At 37.3% G+C, this 25,762-nt stretch overlaps 1 protein-coding gene across 1 annotated transcript in view; it reads left to right on the top strand.

Annotated features, from left to right (window-relative positions):
- Positions 1-1,915: 1,915 nt before the first annotated feature.
- Positions 1,916-25,762, top strand: part of LOC150093364 (UDP-glucuronic acid decarboxylase 1-like) — a 104,335-nt gene continuing 80,488 nt past the window's right edge. The window contains exons 1-2 of the mRNA XM_090413347.1: positions 1,916-2,302; positions 23,091-23,151. Of these exons, the coding sequence (XP_090269473.1) occupies positions 2,233-2,302; positions 23,091-23,151 (131 nt within the window). The 5' untranslated portion in view covers positions 1,916-2,232. The remainder of the gene's footprint in view (positions 2,303-23,090; positions 23,152-25,762) is intronic.

Below are 25,762 nucleotides of genomic sequence, written 5' to 3' on the forward strand. Positions count from 1 at the left end.
GCATGTCTAGGTATTGTACAGTGTTGTTCTGGTTTTCGTTTGCAATATCTATGTTTATGTCGCCGATTATCATTAGGTATTCGGTTGAGCATATTTCTTGGCGTGAAAGCCAGCAATTGAGTTGGTGCAAGAATTTTTATCAAAGTATGGTGGCGTGTAAATAGATTTAGTATTATGGGATGCTGTCTATTAGTGGTATTAATGATTTCGATGCAAAGGGTTTCAGCATGCTCAAACTGATAAACAGTTTCATTTGCTATTGATTTATGTTCGATAAATATTAATATTCCACCCCTCTTTTTGTTTGGCAGTATTATAAATTTTGCTGGAAGCCTTGAATTTGGAAAGCAGTCGCTTAGTCATTATTTATGGATACTTATGTTAGAACCAATATATCAATAACACCGGTGTAATTCCCCAGATAAGCTTTAACAATAACCAATGTTTTCGGATGCTTCTGATGTTAGTATGCAGGATGGAAAGTCCTCACGTTTGTACTCTGTGTTGTTTCCATGCATCGTGCGAGTCAAAAGTACAATTGCAGATGTATTCTGGTGTAATTACATCTGTCTCATGGTTCATATTCATTTTTGTAGTGTTGAGGTCTTTTTTTTTGAAGTAATTTGAGTCTTTTGTTTCACTCTGGCAGCGTACCCATTTGTTCCAAGTTTTTTATTTGTATTGGCTTTGAAGTTTGTGACTTTCTCAAGAATATCTTGGCATCTCTTATCCACAAAAATTTATAATTTGTTCTGTTTTGCTTTTCTTCCTCGGCACAACAGATTCTTATTGAATGGTGTTAAATACTCAGATAGAAAGATTTGCGTATTGTCTTGCGATGCGTTTAAGTCTTTGGCAACTGGTTTTTACAGTCTGCTGGCTTTTATGAGATTGTCGTCATGTTCTTCCTCACTCGAGTAATCCATAGATGATTCTTGGATATCCCAGTCTTTGTCTTCATAGAGTTCAGTATAAAATTCCCGAATTCTGATTAATGCATCTCTATTTTTTATTAGTTCACCATTTTTTCCTCTTACAGCAGCTATTTCCTTTGTTCCAACTGATAGTGTTCGTCTTAGGACCTTCATATTACTATTGTTTTCTATTGTTTCTTTAATTTTCCTAGTATTATACGATCTAAGTTCATGTTTCATCTTTTTAAGTATATTCATCCTTGTAACAGCAAATAAAGTTTGTCAGCATAATTTTTCCATAGCTCAGTCTTGAAAATCATTCGCTGGGAAATTTTCATTTTCTTCTATGAGATTAGCATTCAGATGATAGGTAGCATATAATTTTTTCTAAATCAAATATATCTTTTCAAGTCCTTTGGAAAATCTTGCAGCAGGTCTGCGAGCATTGTAGAAACGGCGTTTGCATCCGTAGTGCTAGGTTACGCTTTCTAAATTAGAATGGGTGGTCTAGAAAGACAGTTCTAAATTACTTTCTAGTTGATGACTAGAGAAATTTTTTGTTCGTTCGTTTCCCGAGTTAGTCGATTTTGGGACGGGCAAATGAGTTTTCTATTTTCGTACTCTAGAAAATCGGCCGCATTCTTTCAAATTATAGTCCAATGGGAGAGGCATTCACCCAGCAGTGGGGAGGATATAGGGTGAATATCATACTGAATAGTATAACGCACGGTTCTCTTATGATCATGTGTTTCCGGTATGGCAACGTACATCCATGTGCTAAGATACGCAAATTTCTAATCTATTCATTTGCTGTCATTATCGAAATTTCAGTTTAGTCAAAAGTGAACCATATTTTGCTTGTTTTTGCTTTGTGATGATATTGAAAGAAAGTGAAAAAATATATATATAAGAAATCGTCAAGCAATTTCTTCATTAGCAGGTGAGAGCTTAAAAATTAATGTAGTAATAATTTGATCCTGAACATATTATAAAAAGTTTTACTTGAAAGGTGGCGCACAGATTTTATGGGGAGTTTGGTTTCTGTAATCATCGTCCGCAGCATTGCAGAATTGTCATAACGTGCTACCATGTACTGTGTTTGTATGTTTTTACCTGTGTTAGGCAATGTGTGACTGAGCAACTGTCAGAATTTTTCGATTAGTGAAGGTAACATATTTTCACTTGCCATCGCTATGTATGGGGCTGATTGTATTTTGAAATGCCACTGAATATTAAAGAAGTAAAAGCCATTCAAATGTTGCTTAAATCTGAAGAGCAAGAATTTTCTGTGTCTTCTGCATAATGTTCATTACGAGATATGTTCAAGCGACTAAAAGTAAAAATGAGAGCACTTTACATTATTACAGGCACAGTGACTCTGTTTTTAGGTAAGAAAAATGCTTTGTGATTACTTTTTAAATGTGAATTTAATCGCGTGCATTAAATGGCAGCTTTTAATCTTAAGAATATTACCAAGAAAAATAATGATAATATGTATTGCATATATAAACCATATATATATATATATATATATATATATAAAAGATCCGTATAGCACGGATATTATGTCTGCACCAAGTGGAGATACAAGGGAGAAATAGTTGGTAGTAGTTTTTGAGTCAGTATGGTTGAGGTTGACATTGACTTGAGATGTTTATCCTGGGAGACAGCTTGGAGCTATAGTGTTGAATGAGGAGTTAAGCGGATAGGAGATAAATATTTTTTGGGCACTGATCAAGAGCTATTCAACAGTATCGTATGTGATTATATTCCAAAGACCAAAAAGGCTGAATAATCTAGGTGTCAGATGATATATGAAGGGATTAAGCATGAAATATGGAAGTCAAAAAAAGCACTGTGGAAACAGCACAAGATGAATGATGAGAATAATCAGTTGAATGAAAAATGCAAAAAAAGTATGCCAGAACGGTGACTCATTCAGTAAGGACAGCAAACATACAATATGAGCATAAATTAGCAAGTCAGTAAAAAATCCTAGAGGGTTCGTTTGCAGAAAGAATGATTATGGTCAGATGATGTTAATGGGTGGAGAAGTCAGGTTGGTAACTGCTGCAGGGGACATAGGCAAGATATTCAGTTAGCAATTCATCAGGGTATTTCATCATTGTGAAAAATTGAGCTTCTCATGATGTTGCACAGAGTTAGCAACACCCTTGGCATGATTTTCATAGGAATGAAAATATATTAGTAAGGGTACAAAGAAGATTGACCAAGCTGGTGTCTCTAGTCTTTGGGATGTAGGGTATGAAGAGTGATCAGGAGAATGCAATTTGCATAGCCTCATTAATAAGAGAAGAGGAGGGGGGTATGATTATGAAATAAATTGGTAATGGAATCCTTCCTGATTTATGCTTGCACAACCCACACTTTACCATGCAGGTATTAGAAACCAAACTGGTGGAATAGGTTGGTTAATTTTTATCCCACAAGTGTCCTATATTTGTATATTGCATGATGTGTTCTTCTGGCTGGTTTGTCTATTTTGAGGGATGAAAAACCTGACTTTCCTGTTGAAAAAAACCTTCCACCTTCATATGAGACAGGCTAACTCACCATTTGATTGAAAACATCTGATAAAGGTTCTTTTCGTCATAGACTGGATTTGAACTTGGGTCTTTCCAACCAAAGGGCCCATCTCAGCCAATTAAACTTCAGAGGCATGGTATTGGGATACCAGCTTAATACGTGACTTTTTCATTGATTAAGAGACAGGGATAGAACAAAAGGCTATCCTTGAAAACTATAAGGAGGTGTGAACTGTGCATTAAGGAGCACTTGCTTTGCATGGAGACTGGTTTCAATGAAATGTATTTCATGAGAATGTGGATATATTGAATCAGTTTAAAGCAGGATTTAATGGTTTTTATGTGTGTGACTGTACCTCCCATAATGAGTCTTTTGGCTCCATGCAGGTCTGGTATTAATCTTAAAGAATTATCAAAGAGGGAGCGAGTGGTGTTATTGTCAGAACTCAATGGAGTCAGAAGACTGATTATGTGAGGTCTCTCACTCACTCTCTCTCTCTCTCTCTCACACACACACAGCTCATTGTACCATGACGTAAATGCATTCTCTTTCTTTGTTGCACTTTCTGGCAATAAATTCAATCAGCTGCCACTTTCTACACAAAAAACTACTCATCCCCTCTTTATATATCCATTCAGAGATGGCTTCTTGTTCTTCCCTGGTTTCCACCCATTCTCTGAAAATCTCATCCACATTAACTGGTAATTATCCCTTATGAACTTATGTCTTGTAGAGTCCAGTGGATAAAAGAAAGAGAGGCAGGAGCAAAGTCAAGACAAGTTGATAAGGGATAATTACCAGTTAATGTGGATGAGATTTTCAGAGAATGGGTGAAAATATTTTCAGAAAAAACCATTTTAGTCAATCATCTCTAAACCCTTTTCAACATCTTTTTATCCTTTTGAAAACCAGGCAACCAAATCTGTGTAGTCTGATCAAAGCCTCATACAATGGAATCATAGCATCTTTACTCCTACATCAGTCTCTACATCCCATTTTTGCTTCCCCAATTTTAAAACATTGCAGTTTACTATATTGAACTGGTAACACAACTCATTCATCTATTCACTTAGTCTATTCAAGTCCTCTTGCAAGGCTACAACATCCATTCTACCCCTTATAGCTCTTCTCAACTTTGTATAATCTGCACATAACTGTATATAACATAACCACTCAAGCCCTTCCCAATATTATTTACATATAAATTAAACAAGGGCTCAAAATAGACCCTAAGTACTAGAATGTTATACTGCATTAAGGATAGTTAGGATTTTATACTATTAAAAATGTCTCTGTCGTTAAAAATATATCAGTAGTTAATGGATATGCTATGTGACATGCAACGGGGAAGGGAGTTGCAGGAAGACAACATACTGTTAGACAAATATTTCTAACAGTATGTTGGGAAAAAAAATCAGCATATGATTGCAATTGAAAATCTGGTTGTTTTCATGCAACACAGAATAATGCAAAAAATAAATAAATAATAATAATAAATAAGAAAATTAATTAATTTTTACCATCACCACTTGTACTGTATAACTGGACTGTCACAACATGAATTATGATTTCAGAATGCTTGTCACTTTTATTCCTTATTTCAGAGTTTTTTTTTTTTTTAGTCATATCACAGTTTCTATTACCTGTCATATGGACATGATAATTATTATTATTATTCAGGCCTCCATGGAGTCGAAAGACTCATTGTGGGAGGTCCTTCTTAAGAACATAAAGTCTGTCAAGACTCATCGAGGGGAGATCCCCCCCCCTAAGAAACACAAAGTCTATCATACCACTCCTTAAACTCATCGACCGTTCTCGCTCTCACCACTCCATCAGGCAATGCATTCCACTGTTCAACCACCCTCCACGCAAAGAAACCACTCCTCGCCCTCTTGCTCACAGTTTCCTTTCGTAACTTTCAGGGATGGCCTCTTGTCATCACTCCTTCCCGCTGTTCAACCAAGCGAAAGAACTCCCCAGTGTCAACCCTGTAACCACCTCTCAACAGTTTAAAAGTCTCAATCATATCACCTCTCCTTCTCCTATCCACCAAACTCTGCAGTCCGCATTCCCTCAGCCGATCCTCGTAACTATCCTTGTACAGTCCTGAAACCATCCTTGTCATCCGTCTTTGTATCCTTTCCACAGTTAATTTATCCCCTTCAAATCCTGGAGACCAAATCTGAGAACAATAGTCTAAGTGTGGTCTGATCAGAGACTTATACAACGGAATGATAACCCTCTTAACTCTGCAGGTCAGTGTCCTTCTCATAATTGCAGCAGTCCTCTGTGTTACCTTCACCACCTTTGCAATATGTCCCCTAAACTTCAGGTTTCTATCAACCATCAACCCCAGATCTCTTGTCTCCTATACTTCCTCCAGCATAACTCTTCCCATAGAGTATGCTGCATCCCATCGATGTTTCCCAAACCTCAAGACTTTACATTTTGCTGCATTAAACTGACACCCCCATTCATTTGCCCATCTATCTAGCTTATTCAAATCCTCTTGCAGGGCTACCACATCTGCACTATTACTAATAATCCTTCCTAGCTTCGTATCATCCACAAACAACTGAATATCCCCTTGCAATCCACTGGCAATGTCATTGATATAAAGGTTAAACAATATAGGTCCTAGTACTGAGCCCTGTGGGACCCCACTTGTAACCCTCTGCATCCTTGAAACTGCTCCACCATACACAACTCTCTGATACCTATCAGACAGCCAATCCTGAATCCAATTGACCAATCTGACATCCAGACCCATGTGCTGCAACTTGAATATCAGCTTATCATGTGGCACCCTGTCAAATGCCTTTGCTAAGTCTAAGAAAATTGCAGTATATGCCTTTCCCTCATCTAATGTTCTTGTAACTTTATTATAAAAGGCTAGCATATTGCTAAAACAAGAGCGCCCTTTAACAAATCCATGTTGTCTCTCACAGATAACATTACCCTCATCTGCCCAATGTTGTATACGGTCCCTCACTACTTTCTCCAAGATCTTACTAACTATTGATGACACACAGACTGGCCTATAATTAGACACTTCCAGTCTGTTACCACCCTTATGCAATGGCACTATCTTACCTTCCTTCCATTCCCTGGGCACCTTTGCCGAAGCCAGACTTTCATTGAAAAGCCAGGTTAAAGGCACTGTCAGTTCCCTGGCACATTCTCTCAAAACTCGTGGTGAAATACCATCCAGTCCCAAAGCTTTACTGACATCCAGAGTACTCAGTATCTGAAACACACTCTCCTCCTGTGCCTCTAAACCTCGAACCAGCCCTATCCCTCTAGCATTAAAACTGACTCCTCTAGGATGAAATACTCCAATAAAGTGTTCATTGAACAATTCCACTATGTCCTCTGCATCAGTCACTCTATTCCCATTTTTATCCCACAATATCATTCTTCCACAGTCATTTCTCCTCCTACTGGCCACATAGCTAAAAAATTCCCTAGGATTTTCTTTGGATCTTAGGGCCAACCTCCTCTCATATTTCAGTTTCGCTCTCCGTACCACACTAGTCACTCTTCTGGCCTGTGTCTTTTATTCTTCATGCATCCACTCTTCACCTGTCACCTTATATCTCTTCCATAGCCTCTCTTTCGCATGCAATTCCTGTTTAATATTGTTTGTCATCCACTTTACTCCAAATTGTGTCCTCTTCTTCACTCGTGGTATACAACTTACCATTGCTGATAACAAATATTCTTTCACAATTTCCCATGCACTAATGATATCCCGGCCTTCCAATTCCTCCCTCCATGAAACTTCCTGAAGTTGACGCCTAAGACTGTTATAATCACCTGCTTTATAATTCCACATAAGTTCCCGTCTCATTGATACTCCTGCATGTCTATTCATTTTCCAAGTCAAAACCATATGGTCACTCTCTCCAGCTGGTGGGAGAGATGTCATCTCAGTTATGATCATACTGTATATAGATATTGGAATAATTGAAACACCAGCTTCATGGACAATCTGTTCATTGACACTCCAATTGCATTATATTGTGATAATTGTTAACTCCCTAAATCAGTTTCAACTTTTATTTAATTGTCAAAGAGGAGTTACTATAGTGGTGTGATACTCGATCTAATTTGATAGAAAAATTCACTTCTTATATTTCTTCTTACATCTTCATGGAGTATTCTAAATAGGTGTAATTTAAATATATGCATATATCATCTCTTATTATTATTGTTCCGGGCAACTCCAAGGAGTCGACAGACTCATCGAGGGAGGCCCTAACATCATGTCAAGAACAACTATTCGACATTGACACGGTATCTATCATACCTTGCCTTGAGCTCATTCATGGTCGTAGCACCCATAACAGATTCTGGAAGCTTATTCCACTCATTCACTACTCTCCAAGTAAAAAACCTAGCTCTAACACCCTTGTCAACCATGCTCTTGCCCAGCTTCCATTCATGGCCCCTAGTCCTCCCACCACCAGTCATATTTTCAAAAATATCTTCTGGATCAATCTTATAGAAACCCTTCAGTAATTTGAATGTCTCAATCATATCACCCCTCCTTTGCCTATCGACCAATTTCTGCAACCCACAAATCTTCAACCTATTCTCATAAGGTTCATTCCACAGACCTGCTATCATCTTTGTCACTCGTCTCTGGATCCTCTCCACTTCCTCCCCATCACGAAGAAACCCTCGTGCCCATAACTGGGCACAGTAGTCCAGATGGGGTCTTATCAAGGCTCGATACAGAGGAACAACAACTTGTTTGTCTCTCCATGTTAAAGTATTTTTCAGAAGCCAAGTGATTTGGTGAGCTGTTTTAGTCACTTTTGCAATGTGCCCCCTAAACTTCAATTCCCTATCCACCAACACTCCCAAATCCCTGGCCTCATCAATCTCCTGGAGTACGGTTCCACCAATGCAATATACTGCTGCTATTCTTTTCACCCCAAAGTGCATAACCTTACACTTTGTCACATTAAATTGACATCCATTTTTCCTAGCCCAGTCCTCCAAACTATCCAAATCATCCTGACAATTTTGACATCCTGTGCACTCATAATTGCTCTACCCAACTTTGCATCATCAGCAAGCAAGTGAACACTTGCTCTCAAATCCTTTCCTATATCATTGATGAACAAATTGAAAAGCAGGGTCTAAGAACAGAGCCCTGTGGCACTCCACTAGTCACAAGCCGTCTTTTAGACTCCACTCTTGAATAAACCACTCTCTGGTATCCCTCCTTCGACCACCCTCCTATCCATCTCACCAACCCTATATCTATTCCCATCTGCTCCAGTTTACTGATTAGGGTTCTGTGTGGTATCCTATCAAAAACCTTGGCAAGGTCCAGTAGTATTATTGTAAACCCATTACCCCTATCCAGTTCAGCCGTCACTGTGTTATAAAACGTGAGCAAGTTACTGAGGCATGATCTACCTTCACAAAACCATGTTGTCCCCCATACAACATCCCATTTTCATCTATCCAATCCTGTATTCTTTTCTTGACTAATTTCTCTAAGACCTTGAAAATGATTCCTGATATGCTAATCGGTCAGTAATTTACAACAGCAGTCTTGGAACCACCTTTATGCAGTGGAACTATTTTCCCCTCTTTCCACCCCTCGGGACTAACCCAGACCTGAGACTCAAATTAAACAAAATGGTCAAGGGTACTGATAATTCTTTAGCTGCTTCTCGTACAACACGAGCTGGAATACCATCCAATCCCACAGATGTATTGACATTGAGGTTATGCAATAGACTACTCACCTCCACTTCATTCACCACAATTCCCGTATAATCTACTGGTACATTCGTTTCTGCAATGTCACCACCTGGATGATATATTCTTGCAAAGTGCTCACTCAGTAACTCGGTGAGTACTTTGTCAACTGATTCAGTTACCTCCCTACCATCGGCATTCTTTAAAATCATTCTGCCATGTACATTTTTCCTTTTACTTGCTACATATCTAAAAAAACTGTTTAGGATTCTCTTTAACCTGCATGGCCGATGTTCTTTCGTAATCCTTTTTTTGCTTTTCTTACCACGCTCGTTACCCTTCTGGCCTGCGCTTTATACCGTTCGTGTGCCTGCCGGTCACCTTTCTCCTTAAATTCCCTCCATAGTTGTTTCTTTTTTTGCAGCTCAAGCTTAATGGTGTTATTCATTTATTTAACCCCTAGTTGATTTATTATTCGGACTCTAGGTATACAGTCAGCCATTGCTTCTTGCAAACACTTCTTAACTACCTCCCATGCACTATCGACTTCTAGTCCTTGCAGTTGTACATGCCATGGCACTGAACCAATCAAACTCCTAAGCTTGTCATACTTTCCAGCCCAATAATTCCACATGTACCCTGTCTTAATTGAAAATTCTACACCTTTAGCCACCTCCCAAGTCAAGATCCTATGATCACTCTCAGCGATTGGTGGCAATGTGGTCATATTTGTTACAGCCAAATCCTCAGATATAATTACTAAGTCAAGCACTCTCTGACCCCTAGTATTTTCCATTACATGCTGCCGCAGATAGTTATCCCTTAATAACCGCATAAAATCCAATTCCTTCCTCCCGTGTGTCCTCTCCTCACTCCAATCAATGCGACCATAGTTGAAATCTCCCATAATAATCACCCTCCTTCCACTCATTTCTTCTATTTGCTTGTGCATACTGTCACCACCATCTTTTCCATCACCTGGTCTATAGCAGCACCCAGTTGTATATTTAGTTCTGCTAGCCACAATCTCACACCAAATGACCTCAAATGTGCTCCCTGCAATTCAACTTCTATTCTCTTTGGCTGCAGCTCATCAACTATCATCAACAGTACTCCTCCCCCCATTTTATTCTCCCTGTCATTCCTGAACACACTATACCCATCACATTCAATCCCACTAGCTATATCATCTACAGTCTGCCATGTTTCACTAATACCAATAACCTGTGGTCTGGAAGTGCCAACCATGGCCAAAAACTCTTCCTTCTTGTTCCTAATACTCCTAGCATTAGTGTACATGAATTTAAGATCCCCATTAGCCCCAACCCTACCTTGATGCCTTATATTAACTATCCCACTCTGATTTGTTGTCCTTATTTGTTCGGGCATATTATATTCATTCTTACATTCAACTGCCTCCCTAAGGACTGTATATCTACTCCCCCCCCCCTTAATAAATCTAGTTTCCCTGAATTTGCACATCCACCACATTCAGCAACACTTTCTCAAGTCATCTTACACCGTAACCATTCAAATGCAAGCCATCCATCTTATATAGATCCTTTCGCCCATCGAACTCACTCCACACGTCCACAAATTCCACACCACTCGTCATACATAACCCACGCATAAAGTCATTCGCAATTATGGCCCTCCTTTTAAACATTTCACTGTCATACTGTGGCAAAAGACTAATCATTCTAACTCTCTCACTCTTTTCCTTTGCTACCTCAAACAATTCATTCAGGTCTTCTATCATTTCCATTTTGTCTCCTTTCAAAACATTCGTACCTGCCACAACAATCATTTCTTTCACCCTTTCCTTTTGCTCTCTAATAGACTCAGTTACATCCTTTATGGTCGCACCAGGTTGGTACGATTTTGTCAAATCCTCTACTATCACACCTCATACTAACGAGTCTCCATACAGCACTCTATCCTTCATTTTGTTCATGTTCACACTCATACGTCTATTTTTCTTGTCATACTTTTTATTATTGGCTGGTTCATTCAGTCGACTTTTGCTCATACGCTCTAGCTACTGTTTTACCCTTTGTATCGCACCATTCAACAATGCGATCTCACTCATTGCGTCTCTCATCCTTTTTATTCTCAGTAAAACCATTGATACTATCATTCACACTTTCTACATTCACACTCTCACAATTCTCTGGTACAACCTCACCATTTCTTGTCATATCCCTATTTTCTTCATTCTGAAGTTTGACAAAAATATCACATTCACGATCCGAAATACTCTTCAATTTCTCATTCTCCCTACATTTTCTACACACATTCACTCCTTTATTATCATCTAACCACACTCTGCCTGCACTCCACAAACCGTACATTTCGCAGCTAGTACACTGAATCATCTCTTTTATACTACCGTTCTTTGATAAAGATGGCGAACCATCATTACTCGCCGCCATTTTCCTTCGTACTGGGGCCATACTTACTTGCAACATATTTTATGAAATTATAAATTATAACACACCAAAAACACACAAAAAGATGCACTAAGATACGCAAGGCAAAGAAAACTACGCAATATTAAATAAATTTATCAACAATAACTGAAAATAATACTTATCTTATCCAGAGCTTTCACGAACACTACACACTACAAATCCCTCTAGCGGCGACAGCCCCAATAAAATATGTTATAAAGACACGCAAAATACTCTAAAAAACACGAAAATCGTTTTAATATACCATAAAACCAATTTTCTAAGGAAAAACACACACAAAAAACACCAAAAATCACCAATTTTACACGAGCGCTAAATTACACCGACCACTCACCATATAACCTCGAACCCAAGTCCCTAAATGGAGATAACTATTACAACTAGTTTTCTCCATTCAGTGTAATGTGTGTTTCACTTACTGTCATAATCACTTAATTTAATATAATGTTAGGCTCTACTTTGTCTATCTTAATTTAATGTAGGATCCTACTTTGTTTATTTATTTGCAAGTGTTCCTCTTCCTCATCATTTAACAGTATCATCTGCATTAAATGCAAAGATTATTTATATTTCTTCCTCCTATTTTTGCTCCCTCGAATACCACAAAAACTTTCTTCGCTGTGGAGATTGAACCTCAAGGAAGAAAATACACAACCCAGTGTAATATCTTTCTGTATTTGGAAAGTTACTGACATTTCTTTGTTAATTTTGGCATATTGGCTTCTGCAATTCATGTATACTAATGCCAGAAGTATTAGGAACAAGAAGGAAGAATTTTTGGCCTTGGTTGGCACTTCCAGACCACAGGTTATTGGCATTAGTGAAACATGGCTGACAGAAGATGACACAGCTAGTGGGATTGAATGTGAGGGGTATGGTATGTTCAGGAGTGACAGGGAGAATAAGATGGGGGGAGGAGTGTTATTGATGATAGCTGATGAGCTACAGCCAAGGAGAATAGAAGTGGAACTGCAGGATAGAGAAAAGAGCACATTTGAGGCTATTTGGTGTGAGATTGAAACTAGCAGAACAAAATATACAGTTGGGTGCTGCTATAGACCATGTGATGGAATATATAGTATGCATAAGCAAATAGAAGAAATAAGTGGAAGGAGGGTAATTATTATGAGAGATTTCAACTATGGTAACATTGATTGGAAGGAGGAGAGGACACATGGGAGGAAGGAATTGGATTTTATGCGGTAAGGGATTTGCAAAATTTTAACAGGAAACCTCAACACCTATAATTGAAAAAAAAAATTAGTAAAGACATTGATATGGAGCATTGCACTGTATGGATGTGAAACCTGGATTCTAGGCAGAGAAGATGTAAGAAGATTGGAGGCTTTTGAAATGTGGTGCTGGCGTCACATGAACAAAATAAAATGGACAGAAAAAAAATCAAACCAACAAGTCCTGAGAGAGATAAACGAAACAAGAACTCTAATATAATCGATCAAAATTAGAAGGGATAGGTGGTTTGGACATATACTTCGACATGATGGACTTGTGAATAACTGAAGGCAAAATAGAGGGGAAAAGAAGAAGAGGCAGACCAAAGAAAAGCTTTCTTGACCAAGTCAAAGACAGCACGGATTTGAAGAGTTACCAGGAGGTTAAGAAGAAAGCCAATGACAGAGCAGAATGGAGAAAATTGCTGCTCAGCTACCAGTCCCAAGACTGATGATGATGTTGATTAAGGGATGACTATCTGCGACAGCATGTAATGGAAAATACTAGGAGTCAGAGAGTACTTGACCTAGTAATTGCATCTGAGAATTTGGCTGTAATGAATATGACCACGTTGCCACCAATTGGTGAGAGTGATCATAGGGTCTTGACTTGAGAGGTGTGACTTGATTTGAATGAGTTCAAGGCAAGGTATGATAGATACCGTGTGAATGTCAAATAGTTGTTCTTGACATGATGTTAGGGCCTCCCTCGATGAGTCTGTCGACTCCTTGGAGTTGCCCGAAATAATAATAATTTTTGTCGGCAGTTTGATTCTAGAATGTAGACAGGAATAAGATGATATACTCCCTTATTAATGCTGCTAGGAATTTTTTATGATGACCACTATCAGATGCTATGTTGGAAGTTTTTTCCCACTTGGTTAGACTGTAATAATTTTAGTTTAATCGTTTAACCAAGTGCAAGCAAACAAACTTTGTGCCTGAGGTATCTTCAGGACTGAGGCAACTCGTGTAAAGGTGGATCAAGCTCTCATCACTTGTGTTAGTATCTCCCATAATGCAAAGCACATCTCCTTGCGGACATGCACAATGCTATGCATTAAGGGAAGGGCCACCACCCAGATCGGCTTCGACCTTCATTGAGGTCTCGTTAGTGGGAGTCAGATCCAGAGGTGGCGATACTAAGGTGGAAGCAATGGAGAAGTCATATTTACCTATACGAGTTGCCAAAAGGTGTCTCACCTTATTATTAAATCACTCTGGATTAGAGAGAAAGATGTTGGAAGTTTTTTCCCACTTGGTTAGACTATAATAAATGTAGTTTAATCCTTTATCCAAGTGTAAGCAAACAAAGTTTGCACCTGAAGTATCTTCAGGACTGAGGCAACTCGTGGTAAAGGTGGACCAAGCTCTCATCACCTGTCTTAGTATCTCCCATAAGCATGTCTCTTTGTGGACATTGTGCATGTCTGCAAGGAGATGTGCTTTGCATTATGGGAGATACTAAGACAGGTGATGCGAGCTTGGTCCACCTTTATCATGAGTTGCCTCAGTCCTGAAGATACTTCAGGTGCAAACTTTGTTTGCTTGCACTTGGATAAAGGATTAAACTAAATTTATTACATATGCTATATTGTTATAAAACAAAGTTAAACATCTTTCTTCATTTCCAAGTTTTTTCTTAGTAATATTCTGGTTATCTGTTTCTTTATTTTTCGAATTACCTTTTATTTCACTTGTTTTTAATTTTATTCTTTGTGGTATAGTTCATAGTTGTATGTTTTATTAGCCTGATCTTTACATTCAACTACCCCAGCTTAAAGATGGAATTCCTGCGGTCACCAGGAATATATGAACATTATTAAATTCATTCAATTAATGTATTCTAACTACCCACCATGCTATGGGGAAGGGGGGAGAGCTCTATAACACAACTATTCATGCAACCATATATACATCTTTCAAGGATAACTTCTTGTTCTTTTTCCTTCTATTATTTGAAAAATCCTTTGAAAAGTTCTACTATCTGGTGAGTTCCTCTCAATGAGTTCTGTTTTGATCATATTACTCCTCCAGGCTCTTCAGTTTATACTCCAGTCTATCTGCAACCAACATTCCACAGACCAAACCTCTCTCCAAACTTCTAAGATTTCCATATTACCAAATTTTCCTGGTGATGTGAAAACTTCAGATATGGTGTGGCTTGGTTAGTCTTTTACAAAGACATACTCATAGTAGCCTTAGTAGCAGTATTCTGAGTTATCATTATCACCTTGCACTGTGCTCCAGAAATTTGAATGCCCAAGATCCTTTATCGACTCTTCCTAGTACAGTGTGCAACTTTCCATCTTCATATTTCAAAGTGCAGAACCTTACACATAGTTATGTTGAACTAATATTACCATCATCTATCCATAGCCACATTTCTGGTAACTTTGTCTAGCATTTTATTATTAGCACACAACTGGAGATCTCTCCCACAGACCATATTGTATAATTTGTAAACAGGTTGAATAACATACCTAGTAGACCAAGTACAGCACCTAGCTCCTTCCTACTTGTCACTTCTCCTTTTAGACACCACTCCTCCATATACAATGCTTTGATGTCTTTCTCTGCTAGTCTTCTATTCAATCTAAATCTACAATCTTCCACCTCCATTTATTGCAATTTATGTAAGCACTAATTGCTATGAAAAAATCTGCTTTGAAAAATTTAGAAATATTACAGTATATTGTACAGATATTTAGTACATTTTTTTACATTTAGTACATTAATACTGTATTTAATACAGATATTACAGGATATCCGTACTGAAATTCAGATTAAAATTTAAAATTTTAATCTGAATTAAAAATTTTAAAAATTAATTTGAATAAAAATAATAAAATGAATTTTGAAACATCCTGCTCAAGACATATAAAAAGAAACATTTAAATAACCAATTTTATAAAATACATGACTAACTTCTTAACTTTAATTCATTTTTATGTTTTTAAATTGTGTGATATCTGAATTTTAGTATAATGTCCTACAATATACATTCCTGTTATCAACTTCTGTTGCTACTCTGTTATAAAATGTAACCAGATTACTAAAACATGACTCTTCCTTGTGCTAGCTCTCACTAAGAATCAGATTGTTATCCACTGAATCCTGTATCTTAGTTACAATTAAGCAACATATAATATACAAGGCAAAATTTTGTCCAACCACATTAATATACTCTGGATTTGTGATAGTTGTAGCAAAATTTTCTTCTCAGTTGGATTGCATGTTAATAAATCTTAATAAAGAATTACATTATCATAGATCTTGCTTCCCATTGATGTGACTTTAGTGACAGTTGATACTAGACCTGGGAGTAACTCTTTCCATTATTATTATACAAATATCTCCATGGAGTCAGAAGACTCATCATGGGAAAACCATTATTCACACTAGGTATTAGTTACCCAATACTTGTTGTATACTGCTCCTTACACCCATTCATTGACAAAGCACTCATAGCCACCTCTGGCAACCCATTTACCAACTTTCAAGCAAATAATCTAGTCCTAACACCTTTGCTAACCACACTCTTACATAATTTCCATGGATGACTCCCCCTCCCCTTTGTTCTCTCCCTTCCTGCCATGCACTGAAAAGTCTTCAGTGTCCATCCTATAAAACTCCCTCTAATAACTTATATGCTTCTATCATATCTGTTCTTTTTTGCATAGCATCTAGTTTTTGAAGTTCATAGACCTTCAATCTCTTCTCATAGGGAGCATTCCATAAACCTGCCACAATCTTTGTCACTTGCCTCTGGATCCTCTCCATCGCTTCTTCAGAATCTGACTGGCTAGATCTGAGTTCATTAATCCAGATGTGGTCATATTAAAGCCTTATAAGGGAGAATGATCTATATCCACTTGTGTGTTCTTCAAAACCATAATCTGATAGACTGTTATCACTACCTTTGCAATATCCTTAACTTAAACTTCCTGTTCATGATCACTCAAAATCCCATGGCCTCATCAGTTTCCTGCAGTTTAGTTCCATTCATGTAATACACAGCTTGTGATCTCTTCTTTCCAAAGTGCATCACCTTATATTTGGCCACATTAAACTCTGTCATTTACTTTGCCCATACCATTAGTCTAGTTCATCCTGAAAGATCTGTACATCTTCATTTATTATTGCTCTTCCCAGTTTTGCATTATCAGCAAACAACTCATTATTTCCTGTCAAATAATTTCCTATATTATTGATGCACAACATCAGTGATATAGGAAAACAACAGAAGGCCAAGTACAGAGTCTTGTGGTACACCACTGATCACCTGCTTTCTCCTGGACTCAACTCCTCCATAAACTATTCTTTGATATCAAATTACCAGGTTCATACCCATCCCTATTTGCTCCAATTTATGTAATAAGAGTTCTGTGTAACATCTTGTCAAGTGCCTTTGCAAAGTCCAGCAGTATCACTGTGTAGCCATTTCCCTCATCCAACTCCATTGTCACTTTATTATAAAAAGTGAGCAAATTACTAAGCATCTCATATCAGTATCTCAGGAGTGGTGGTGGTTAAGGTATTAGAGAAATTGGCAAAAGACAGAATTTAGGACACTGGGAGGTTAGGAATATGATACTTCATAAGGGGCAACCTAGTTTTGTGAAGGGTAGGTAAAGTATCATATTCCTAACCACTCAGTCCTAAATTCTGTCTTTTACCAATTTCTCTAATATCTTAACCACCATTCCTGAGATGCTGATTAGCCTATAATTTGCTACTTCTGTCTTGCAGCCTCCTTTATGCAGTGGATTATTTTGTCCTCTTTCCACTCCATTGGCACCACTCCAGTGCTGAGGCTGAAGTTAAACAACTTTTTATATAATGATCCTATACAGGAGAAGCCAAAGGACTTATAGGCACATCACTACTGTGTTTGGGATACAAGTGAGGATGCAGAAGTTTTGACTTTTTTTTTTTTTTTTTGAAGAGTTGCAGGTTGTAGTTGTTTGGAAATACTTCTTACAGTCAGCTATGCTCAGTGTGTTTCAATCTTCTTTGTAATTCCACATATATCCCATCTTAACAGAAAATTCTATATGTCTCGTAATCTCCCCAGTCAAGACTATATAATCACTTTCCCCAAGCATAAGTAGCATAGCTAGATTGGTTACTGCTAAGCTCTCTGATGCTATGACCAGATCCAGCACTCAAAACCTTGTGTCCCATCCATTACATGCTGTCTCAGGTAATTGTCAGTTATCTCTCAGCAGCTGTATGAATTCCATTTCTTCTCCTTGTGACTATTCTTCCTCCTCCTCCCAATCTATCCCCAATAGTTGAAATCCCCCATAAAAATCACTCGATCTACACTCATCCTGTTAATTTCCCAATGCATGTCATCTACATTATCCCTTATACCCTTGGATTGTAGTAGCAACAAATTTTATATATATATATATATATATATATATATATATATATGTATTCATGAGCTTTATATATAAATGACAATATATATATATATGTTAAAGAAACCAAGCTATTTTAAACCTGGTTTTACTCCATTTCCCAAGTAAGCAAACAAGTCAAGTTTGCGCCTGCAAGTGTTGCAAGTCTAGCTGACCCTGTACATAGTGCAAGACCAAGGCAACTCATGGTAAAAGTAGAATAAGCTCTGATCACTAATCTTAATATTTACCCTTAATGCAAAGCACATCTCCTGTAGGAGATGTATGATGCTTTGCATTAAAGGCAAGGGGTCACTACCCAGACTGGTTTCGACCTTTATTCAGGTCTCATCAGTGGGAGCCAGGCTAGAAATACCAAGATTTTAGTAATACAGAGCTTAGGTGTTTTAACCTTATTAAATAAAAATCTCAGGAGGAGATATAAATGTAGAAAGTATTTTACCTTGGGTATAATAAATGTTAAAGATACCAAGCTATTTTAAACCTGGTTTTACTCCATATCCCAAGTAAGCAAACAGACAAGTCAAGTTTGCGCCTGCAAGTGTTGCAAGTCTAGCCGACCCTGTACATAGTGCAAGACCAAGGCAACTCATGGTAAAAGTAGAATAAGCTCTGATCACTAATCTTAATATTTACCCTTAATGCAAAGCACATCTCCTGTAGGAGATGTATGATGCTTTGCATTAAAGGCAAGGGGTCACTACCCAGACTGGTTTCGACCTTTATTCAGGTCTCATCATTGGGAGCCAGGCTAGAAATACCAAGATTTTAGTAATACAGAGCTTATAAGAATTTCCAGAACAAGTTACTATAAGGTGTTTTAACCTTATTAAATAAAAATCTCAGGAGGAGATATAAATGTAGAAAGTATTTTACCTTGGGTATAATAAATGTTAAAGATACCAAGCTATTTTAAACCTGGTTTTACTCCATATCCCAAGTAAGCAAACAGACAAACAAGTCAAGTTTGCACCTGCAAGTGTTGCAAGTCTAGCTGACCCTGCACGTAGTGCAAGACCAAGGCAACTCATGGTAAAAGTAGAATAAGCTCTGATCTAGCCTGGCTCCCACTGATGAGACCTCAATAAAGGTAGAAACCGGTCTGGGTAGTGGCCCTTTGCCTTTAATGCAAAGCATCATACATCTCCTCCAGGAGATGTGCTTTGCATTAAAGGTAAATATTAAGATTAGTGATCAGAGCTTATTCTACTTTTACCATGAGTTGCCTTGGTCTTGCACTACGTGCAGGGTCAGCTAGACTTGTAACACTTGCAGGTGCAAACTTGACTTGTTTGTCTGTTTGCTTACTTGGGAAATGGAGTAAAACTAGGTTTAAAATAGCTTGGTATATTTAACATTTATATATATATATATATATATTGTCCTGTTGGCCTCTATCTCACACCAGCTTCACAATTGTTCTCTGCATCTTTTTCCTTGCACAATACCCCTGTCCATCCTACAACTTCCCATGTATACCTTGTGTTGCTTAGGCCAATAAAGTTAGGAACATGAGGAGCTACATTCAGTAATTAATAACTAACCTGTAGATTGTCTGGACACACACTCACCTGCATCCCCCCCCCCCCCCACACATCCAAAACACTAGTTTCCCTGACTCTGCACTTACAACTCACCAAACAACACTTCCTTATGACTCCTGATCCCAAATTGATTTGCAAGCTTTGTATAAATTTTTCCATCAATCTCCCCTTACACTCATTTGCAATTATATCACTCAGTCTCAGCTTGCCTCTATCAATCCATGGCAACAGACTCACAACTTTTACTTTCTCACTCTGCTTTTTTCCATGTACTAGCAGCTCTTGCAAATCTTCTCCTATACACACCTGCTAAATCATTTGTACTAGCCAATATCAATGTCTTTCACCTTCATTCTCTGCAGCCTTAATCTCTTAATGTATGGCAATGGATGTATACTATTTAAAAGATGCACTTTGCATTGGAATATCTAGAATAACTTACAGTGAAATTGACTGTTTTCATTTTATATGTATAAAGTCATGGAGATACTAGGAGATAAAGTGAAAAAAAGTAAAATAAGAAAAAAAAAAATTTAGGTGAAATTATTATTATAAGAAAACAGAATACTTTACCCAAATAGGCTAAAAGAGGAATTTAAAAAATGCTATCAGTAATGAGGAAGATATATCTCATTGTGAAAAGTTTTAAATGAACATTACACTAATAGCATACGAAGCATAGCTACATAGCAACAAATGAGAATGCAACAAAAAATGGATCACCTTCCATACTGAAGAAGTAAAAGCACTCTCATAAATAAAAAAAAAAAAAAAGCATTTAATGAACATGATAAACTAACAGTCAAATATAAAGAATATAATAAGAAATGAAATAAACAACAAAATAAATCTAAACAACTGGAATATGATTTTGTGGAGCACAAACATGGAGAATAATCCAAATTAAGAAGAAATTTGTGAATATATAATTACACTAGTCATATAAACAGAAAATGATTTTGCTGTATTATATGATAATGAAGAAGAAATTAAAAAACAGTTTTTGAGTTCAGATAAAATCTGACCCCAAAACTATCAAGGAATAAACTTATTTGCACTTTCCTAAGAATATGTACAAAACATGAATTAAAATGAATTATGATGATGAACAACAAGGATTTCACAAGGGAGGATCATGCACTGATTCAATATTTGTTGTAAAGCAATTAAACAAACAAACAAAAAAATAGCAATACAATACAACAAACTAATATTTATGTGTTTCGTTGACTTTCTTTAAGTCAATGAAATCGATGGAATCGGATTACAGGATGTCCAGAAAGTACTTGCATCATGATCTTGTATGGAGTTAGCAGAGTTTTTGTCTCAGAATTGGGTTTATCATCCTGCATACAGGCAAATCATCCAGAGAACACATGTAGTTTACAGATAAAAAATGCTATTAGTGAGTTGTAGATTGCATTGTGAATAAATGGTGGGTGGTAGTGTATATGGAGGATATTAACATTGTTTACACTATCTGAACAAAAATATCCAGACATGCATTCTTAGTGGTGGATGTGTCTATCAACATTACCATCATGGCTCATGAAGGTATGAAAGGAAGCATCGCATGTTCTTGCAGTTTTCATAGACATTCTGTAAAATGAACCATTCTGAAGAGCTCAGTGATTGTTGACATGCCACCTTTGCAACATCTCAGTTCAGAAGGAAATTCCTAGGAGAAACAACAGCACAATCATGACCTAGTAGGCCACATAAAATCCCATAGCAAGACCACCAAATGCCAGAACACATGGCAGTAAGAAATTTGATTCTTGCATTTTGAAATGCCTCTACAAGTTATGCCAGCATCAAAACTGTTCAGGAGCTGATGAATATGGGTTTCCATGATCATGCATCCACACACAAGCCTAACATCCACAAGAGGAATGCAAAACATCGGGTGGAGTGGTGTGAAGCTCTTGAATTTTTGGATTCTAGAGCAGTGGAAACATTTCTTGGAGTAATGAATCGCACTTTACTATCTGGCAGTCTGATGAATGAGTATGTATTTGGTGGATGCCAGGAGAGAATGCTACCTGCCTGAATGTGTTGTGCCAACTGCAAAGTTTGGAATAATAGGCATTGTAGTCTGGGGTTGTTTTTCATGGTTCAGATTGGGTCCCATAGTTCCAGTGACAAGGAATGTTAATGCTACAGCTTATAATGATATTCTATACAATTCTGTGTTTTCATCTTTATGGCAACAAGTTGATGAAGATCCTTTCCTGCATCAACATAATAGTGGCCCCTATTAAAGTGAGGTCTGTGCAAGATGGTTTGATGAGATGGGTGGAGCTGATATAAAAATATAAAGGAACGATTAATACTCTTAATGGGACATGTGCACTTAACATTATAAAGTAACTTGATAGCTTACACATGTAGCATGGAGTTTTTGAATAAATTCTGTATAATTTTTGCTACGTGTTTGCTATGATATTATATTTTACAATGTCGAGTGGACATGCCCTATTAATTAATTTCAAAAGTATTAATTACAAATGGAGTGTTTGAATAAATTCTATATAATTTTTGGTACATGTGTAAGCCATAAAGTTACTTTATAAAAAGGAATAATCATTTTATCACTACTTGTCAGTGTCTTCAAAATAGCAGTTATTTGCATTCTTTGTATGTGAATACTTGCCTTCTCAATCTCTGGGGGATTGAGGAGGTAAGTGATCATGTTTTTGCTTCATGCATCTTTGAATGTCCTCAGTTCAGTACTGGTTTTAAACATGGAATAATAGCATGATGATGATCTTAAATATAACTGAAGTACTAATATAAAGTAACAGTTTAAAACATGACGAGGAGTGTTAAGTAGGACTATTTCCTATAACACGAATAAGTATAGGTGATCAGATCTCTTCTAAATTTGTTTGAATGATGTACTAACATTTTTGAAACTTTTAGTCTTCGAAGAACTGTGTGCATCCATGTGTGTGGGTCATTGTGTGTTTTTGATGTTCACATTGTTCCACTTCATGATACTTAATGTATTTAATGAATTGATAGGATCTTCTCTGATTGGCTGATAAGACAAACCACAAGGGTAATTGTTGATCTTTCCCTCTTATGCTTGGTGTTTAATCTTATAAAGTATTAGAATATATAAAATATTCAGTGAAAATTCTAAATTATTTTCTTTGTATAAGTAATTTGTTTTTAATTATTTTATCTTTATTCATGGATTTCTGCTAATTGTTTTATTATTTAAATCTAGTATTTCTGACCTACAAAAACCTTGTGGCATCAGATGAAAAGATTATGAAGAGTGGGAAACGGTATGATATTTTATATGATGTTTATTATTATTATTATTATTATTATTATTATTATGGGCGACTCCAGGGAGCCCTTAGACTCATCGAGGGAGGCCCTAAACATCATGTCCATACAACTATACGACATTCTCACAGTATCTATTATAGCTTGCCTTGAACTCACACACTGTCATAGCACCCATAACAGACTCTGGCAGCTTATTTCACTCATTTACCACTCTAAAAGTAAAGAACCCAGCTCTAATACCCTTGCTAACCACACTCTTGCCCAGCTTCCATAGGTGTCCCCCTAGTTCTCCCACCATCAGTTCTGTTCTCAAAAATATCCTCTGAATTAATCCTATAGAAACCCTTTAGCAATTTGAATGTCCCAATCATATCTCCCCTTTTCTGCCTATCAACCAATTTCTGCAACCCACAAATCTTCAACCTGTTCTCATAAGGTTCATTCCATAGACCTGCTATCATCTTGGTCACTCGCCTCTGGATCCTCTCCACCTCCTCCCCATCAAGAAGAAACCGAGGTGACCAAATCTGGGTACAGTAGTCGAGATGAAGGCTTATCAAGGCTCGGTACAGAGGTACAATAACTTATTTGTCTCTGCTCGTCAAAGTATTTTTCAACAACCAAGTGAGTTGATGAGCTGATTTAGCCACTTTTGCAATGTGCCACCTAAACTTCATCTCCCTATCCACCAACACTCCCAAGTCCCTGGCCTTATCAATCTCCTGGAGTACAGTTCCACCAATGTGGTATACTGCTGCTAATCTTTTCACCCTAAAATGCATAACCTTACATTTTGTCACATTAAATTGACATCCATTCTCCTTAGCCCAGAACTCCAATCTATCCAAATCATCCTGCAAGATTTTGACATCTTCTGCATTCACTATTGCCCTACCCAACTTTGCATCATCAGCGAACAAATGAACCATTCCTCTTAGCTCCTTCCCTGTATCGTTAATGAACAAATTAAACAGCAGTGGTTCAAGAACAGAACCTGCGGCACACCACTAGTCACAGGCCATCTTTTGGACTCTACTCCTGAATAGACTTCTCTCTGATATCTCTCCATCAACCACCCACCTATCTATCTCACCAACCCTATATCCATTTCCATATGTTGCAGTTTATGGATTAGAATTCCATGTGGTATCCTGTCAAATGCCATAGCCAGGTCCAGCAGTATCACTGTAAACTCATTACACTTATCCAGTTCAGCCGTCACTGTGTTATAAAACTTGAGCAAGTTACTGAGGCATGCTGTCCCCCATACAGTATCTCATTTTCATCAAATTATTTGTTTATTCAATGAAATGTAATCAAATTACATATAATTTTCAGATAATTTATTAAAATATTCAACATTCTAATATTTATGTGGAAGAACTGTTGGACCGCACACATGTTAAAAAAAGATGTATAGGTCAGTGAGCATAAGCTATCACATAAGTAAGGTTGTGAACTTATCATACTGTACATTAGTTATATTGTCTTGGATGAGGTAGACACATTGAATCAGTTTAAAGCATGGTTGATGAGTAGTGTATGCAATAGTGTGCCACCCACGATGAGCCTCTGACTCCATGGAGGTCAAATGTTAATAATAATAATATAACAAATATAATGCTGCTGTTAAAATGTTCTCCCTCCCCTTCCCCAACTCCTCCATGTATAGAAATGGCATTAGTAACTCAAAGTATCAATTTGAATTATGCTCAGAAAATGTGTTGATATTGCATTGTTGCTTTTATGCAGTTCTTTTTTTTTTTTTTTTTTAAATTAGATATAGGAATATAGATATTTTTTCTGGGAAATCTCCCATGTTACTTCTCTTAAAAACCATTATTTTTATGGCTATTTTGCCTGCTTCTGTTTTGGAGTGACCCATTTTTTAATGTCATTGGCTTTTTACTCAAGAATTCTTAGGACATTACAGATGTATTTTTAGAGACAAATATATGTAGTATAATAGAAGAAAATTCACGCATAACCTTTTCTTGGATGTTGTTGCCTGTCTTCTTTCTGCGGTGTGCATATTTCTGCTGTTATGGTGTTGAAAGGGGGAGTGGGGAGGGATGGCAATGTGGGAGAATTAATTTAAAAAAAACTTTTTTTTATATATAATATATACATATATTATATTTAAGGGTGGGCAGAGCGCTTTATTGGAGGGTGGGAAAAGACGAAAAAGGGGGCTGAAATTAGAAACTTTTTTAGAGGAAGGGTTTATGGAAAAAACAGGGCCAGGGATAGGGTTGACGAGGTGCGAGCCATTTCGACAGCGTGGGTCGTTGTCTGAACTCATGGACGAAGTGGATGCTATGTCATGTCAGCTTGGTGCTTCTGCCTTTGAAGTGTTCGTGTTATCGCCTATTGGTCGGAGTTGTGACCTAATTTTTATGTTGTGGAGCTTCCAACAATCGGAGATTATGTAGGGTCAGTGGACGTTGATTGAGTTCTCGTCACATTTTATGGCTGTTGTTTCCAATATTCTAAGCATTGTTTCATTGTCTTGTCTGTTTATTATGATGGCCTTGTCAATTTGCGAGGTGTGTTTCTGTTCAAGGGCGTGAACTACTATTTCTGTTTTCCCTATACTTTGTATTC

Source organism: Typopeltis vanoorti, chromosome 24 (genome assembly GCF_054136105.1).
Source record: "Typopeltis vanoorti isolate ZY-2024b chromosome 24, IOZ_Tvanoo_1.0, whole genome shotgun sequence".
Lineage (NCBI taxonomy): Eukaryota > Metazoa > Arthropoda > Arachnida > Uropygi > Thelyphonidae > Typopeltis > Typopeltis vanoorti.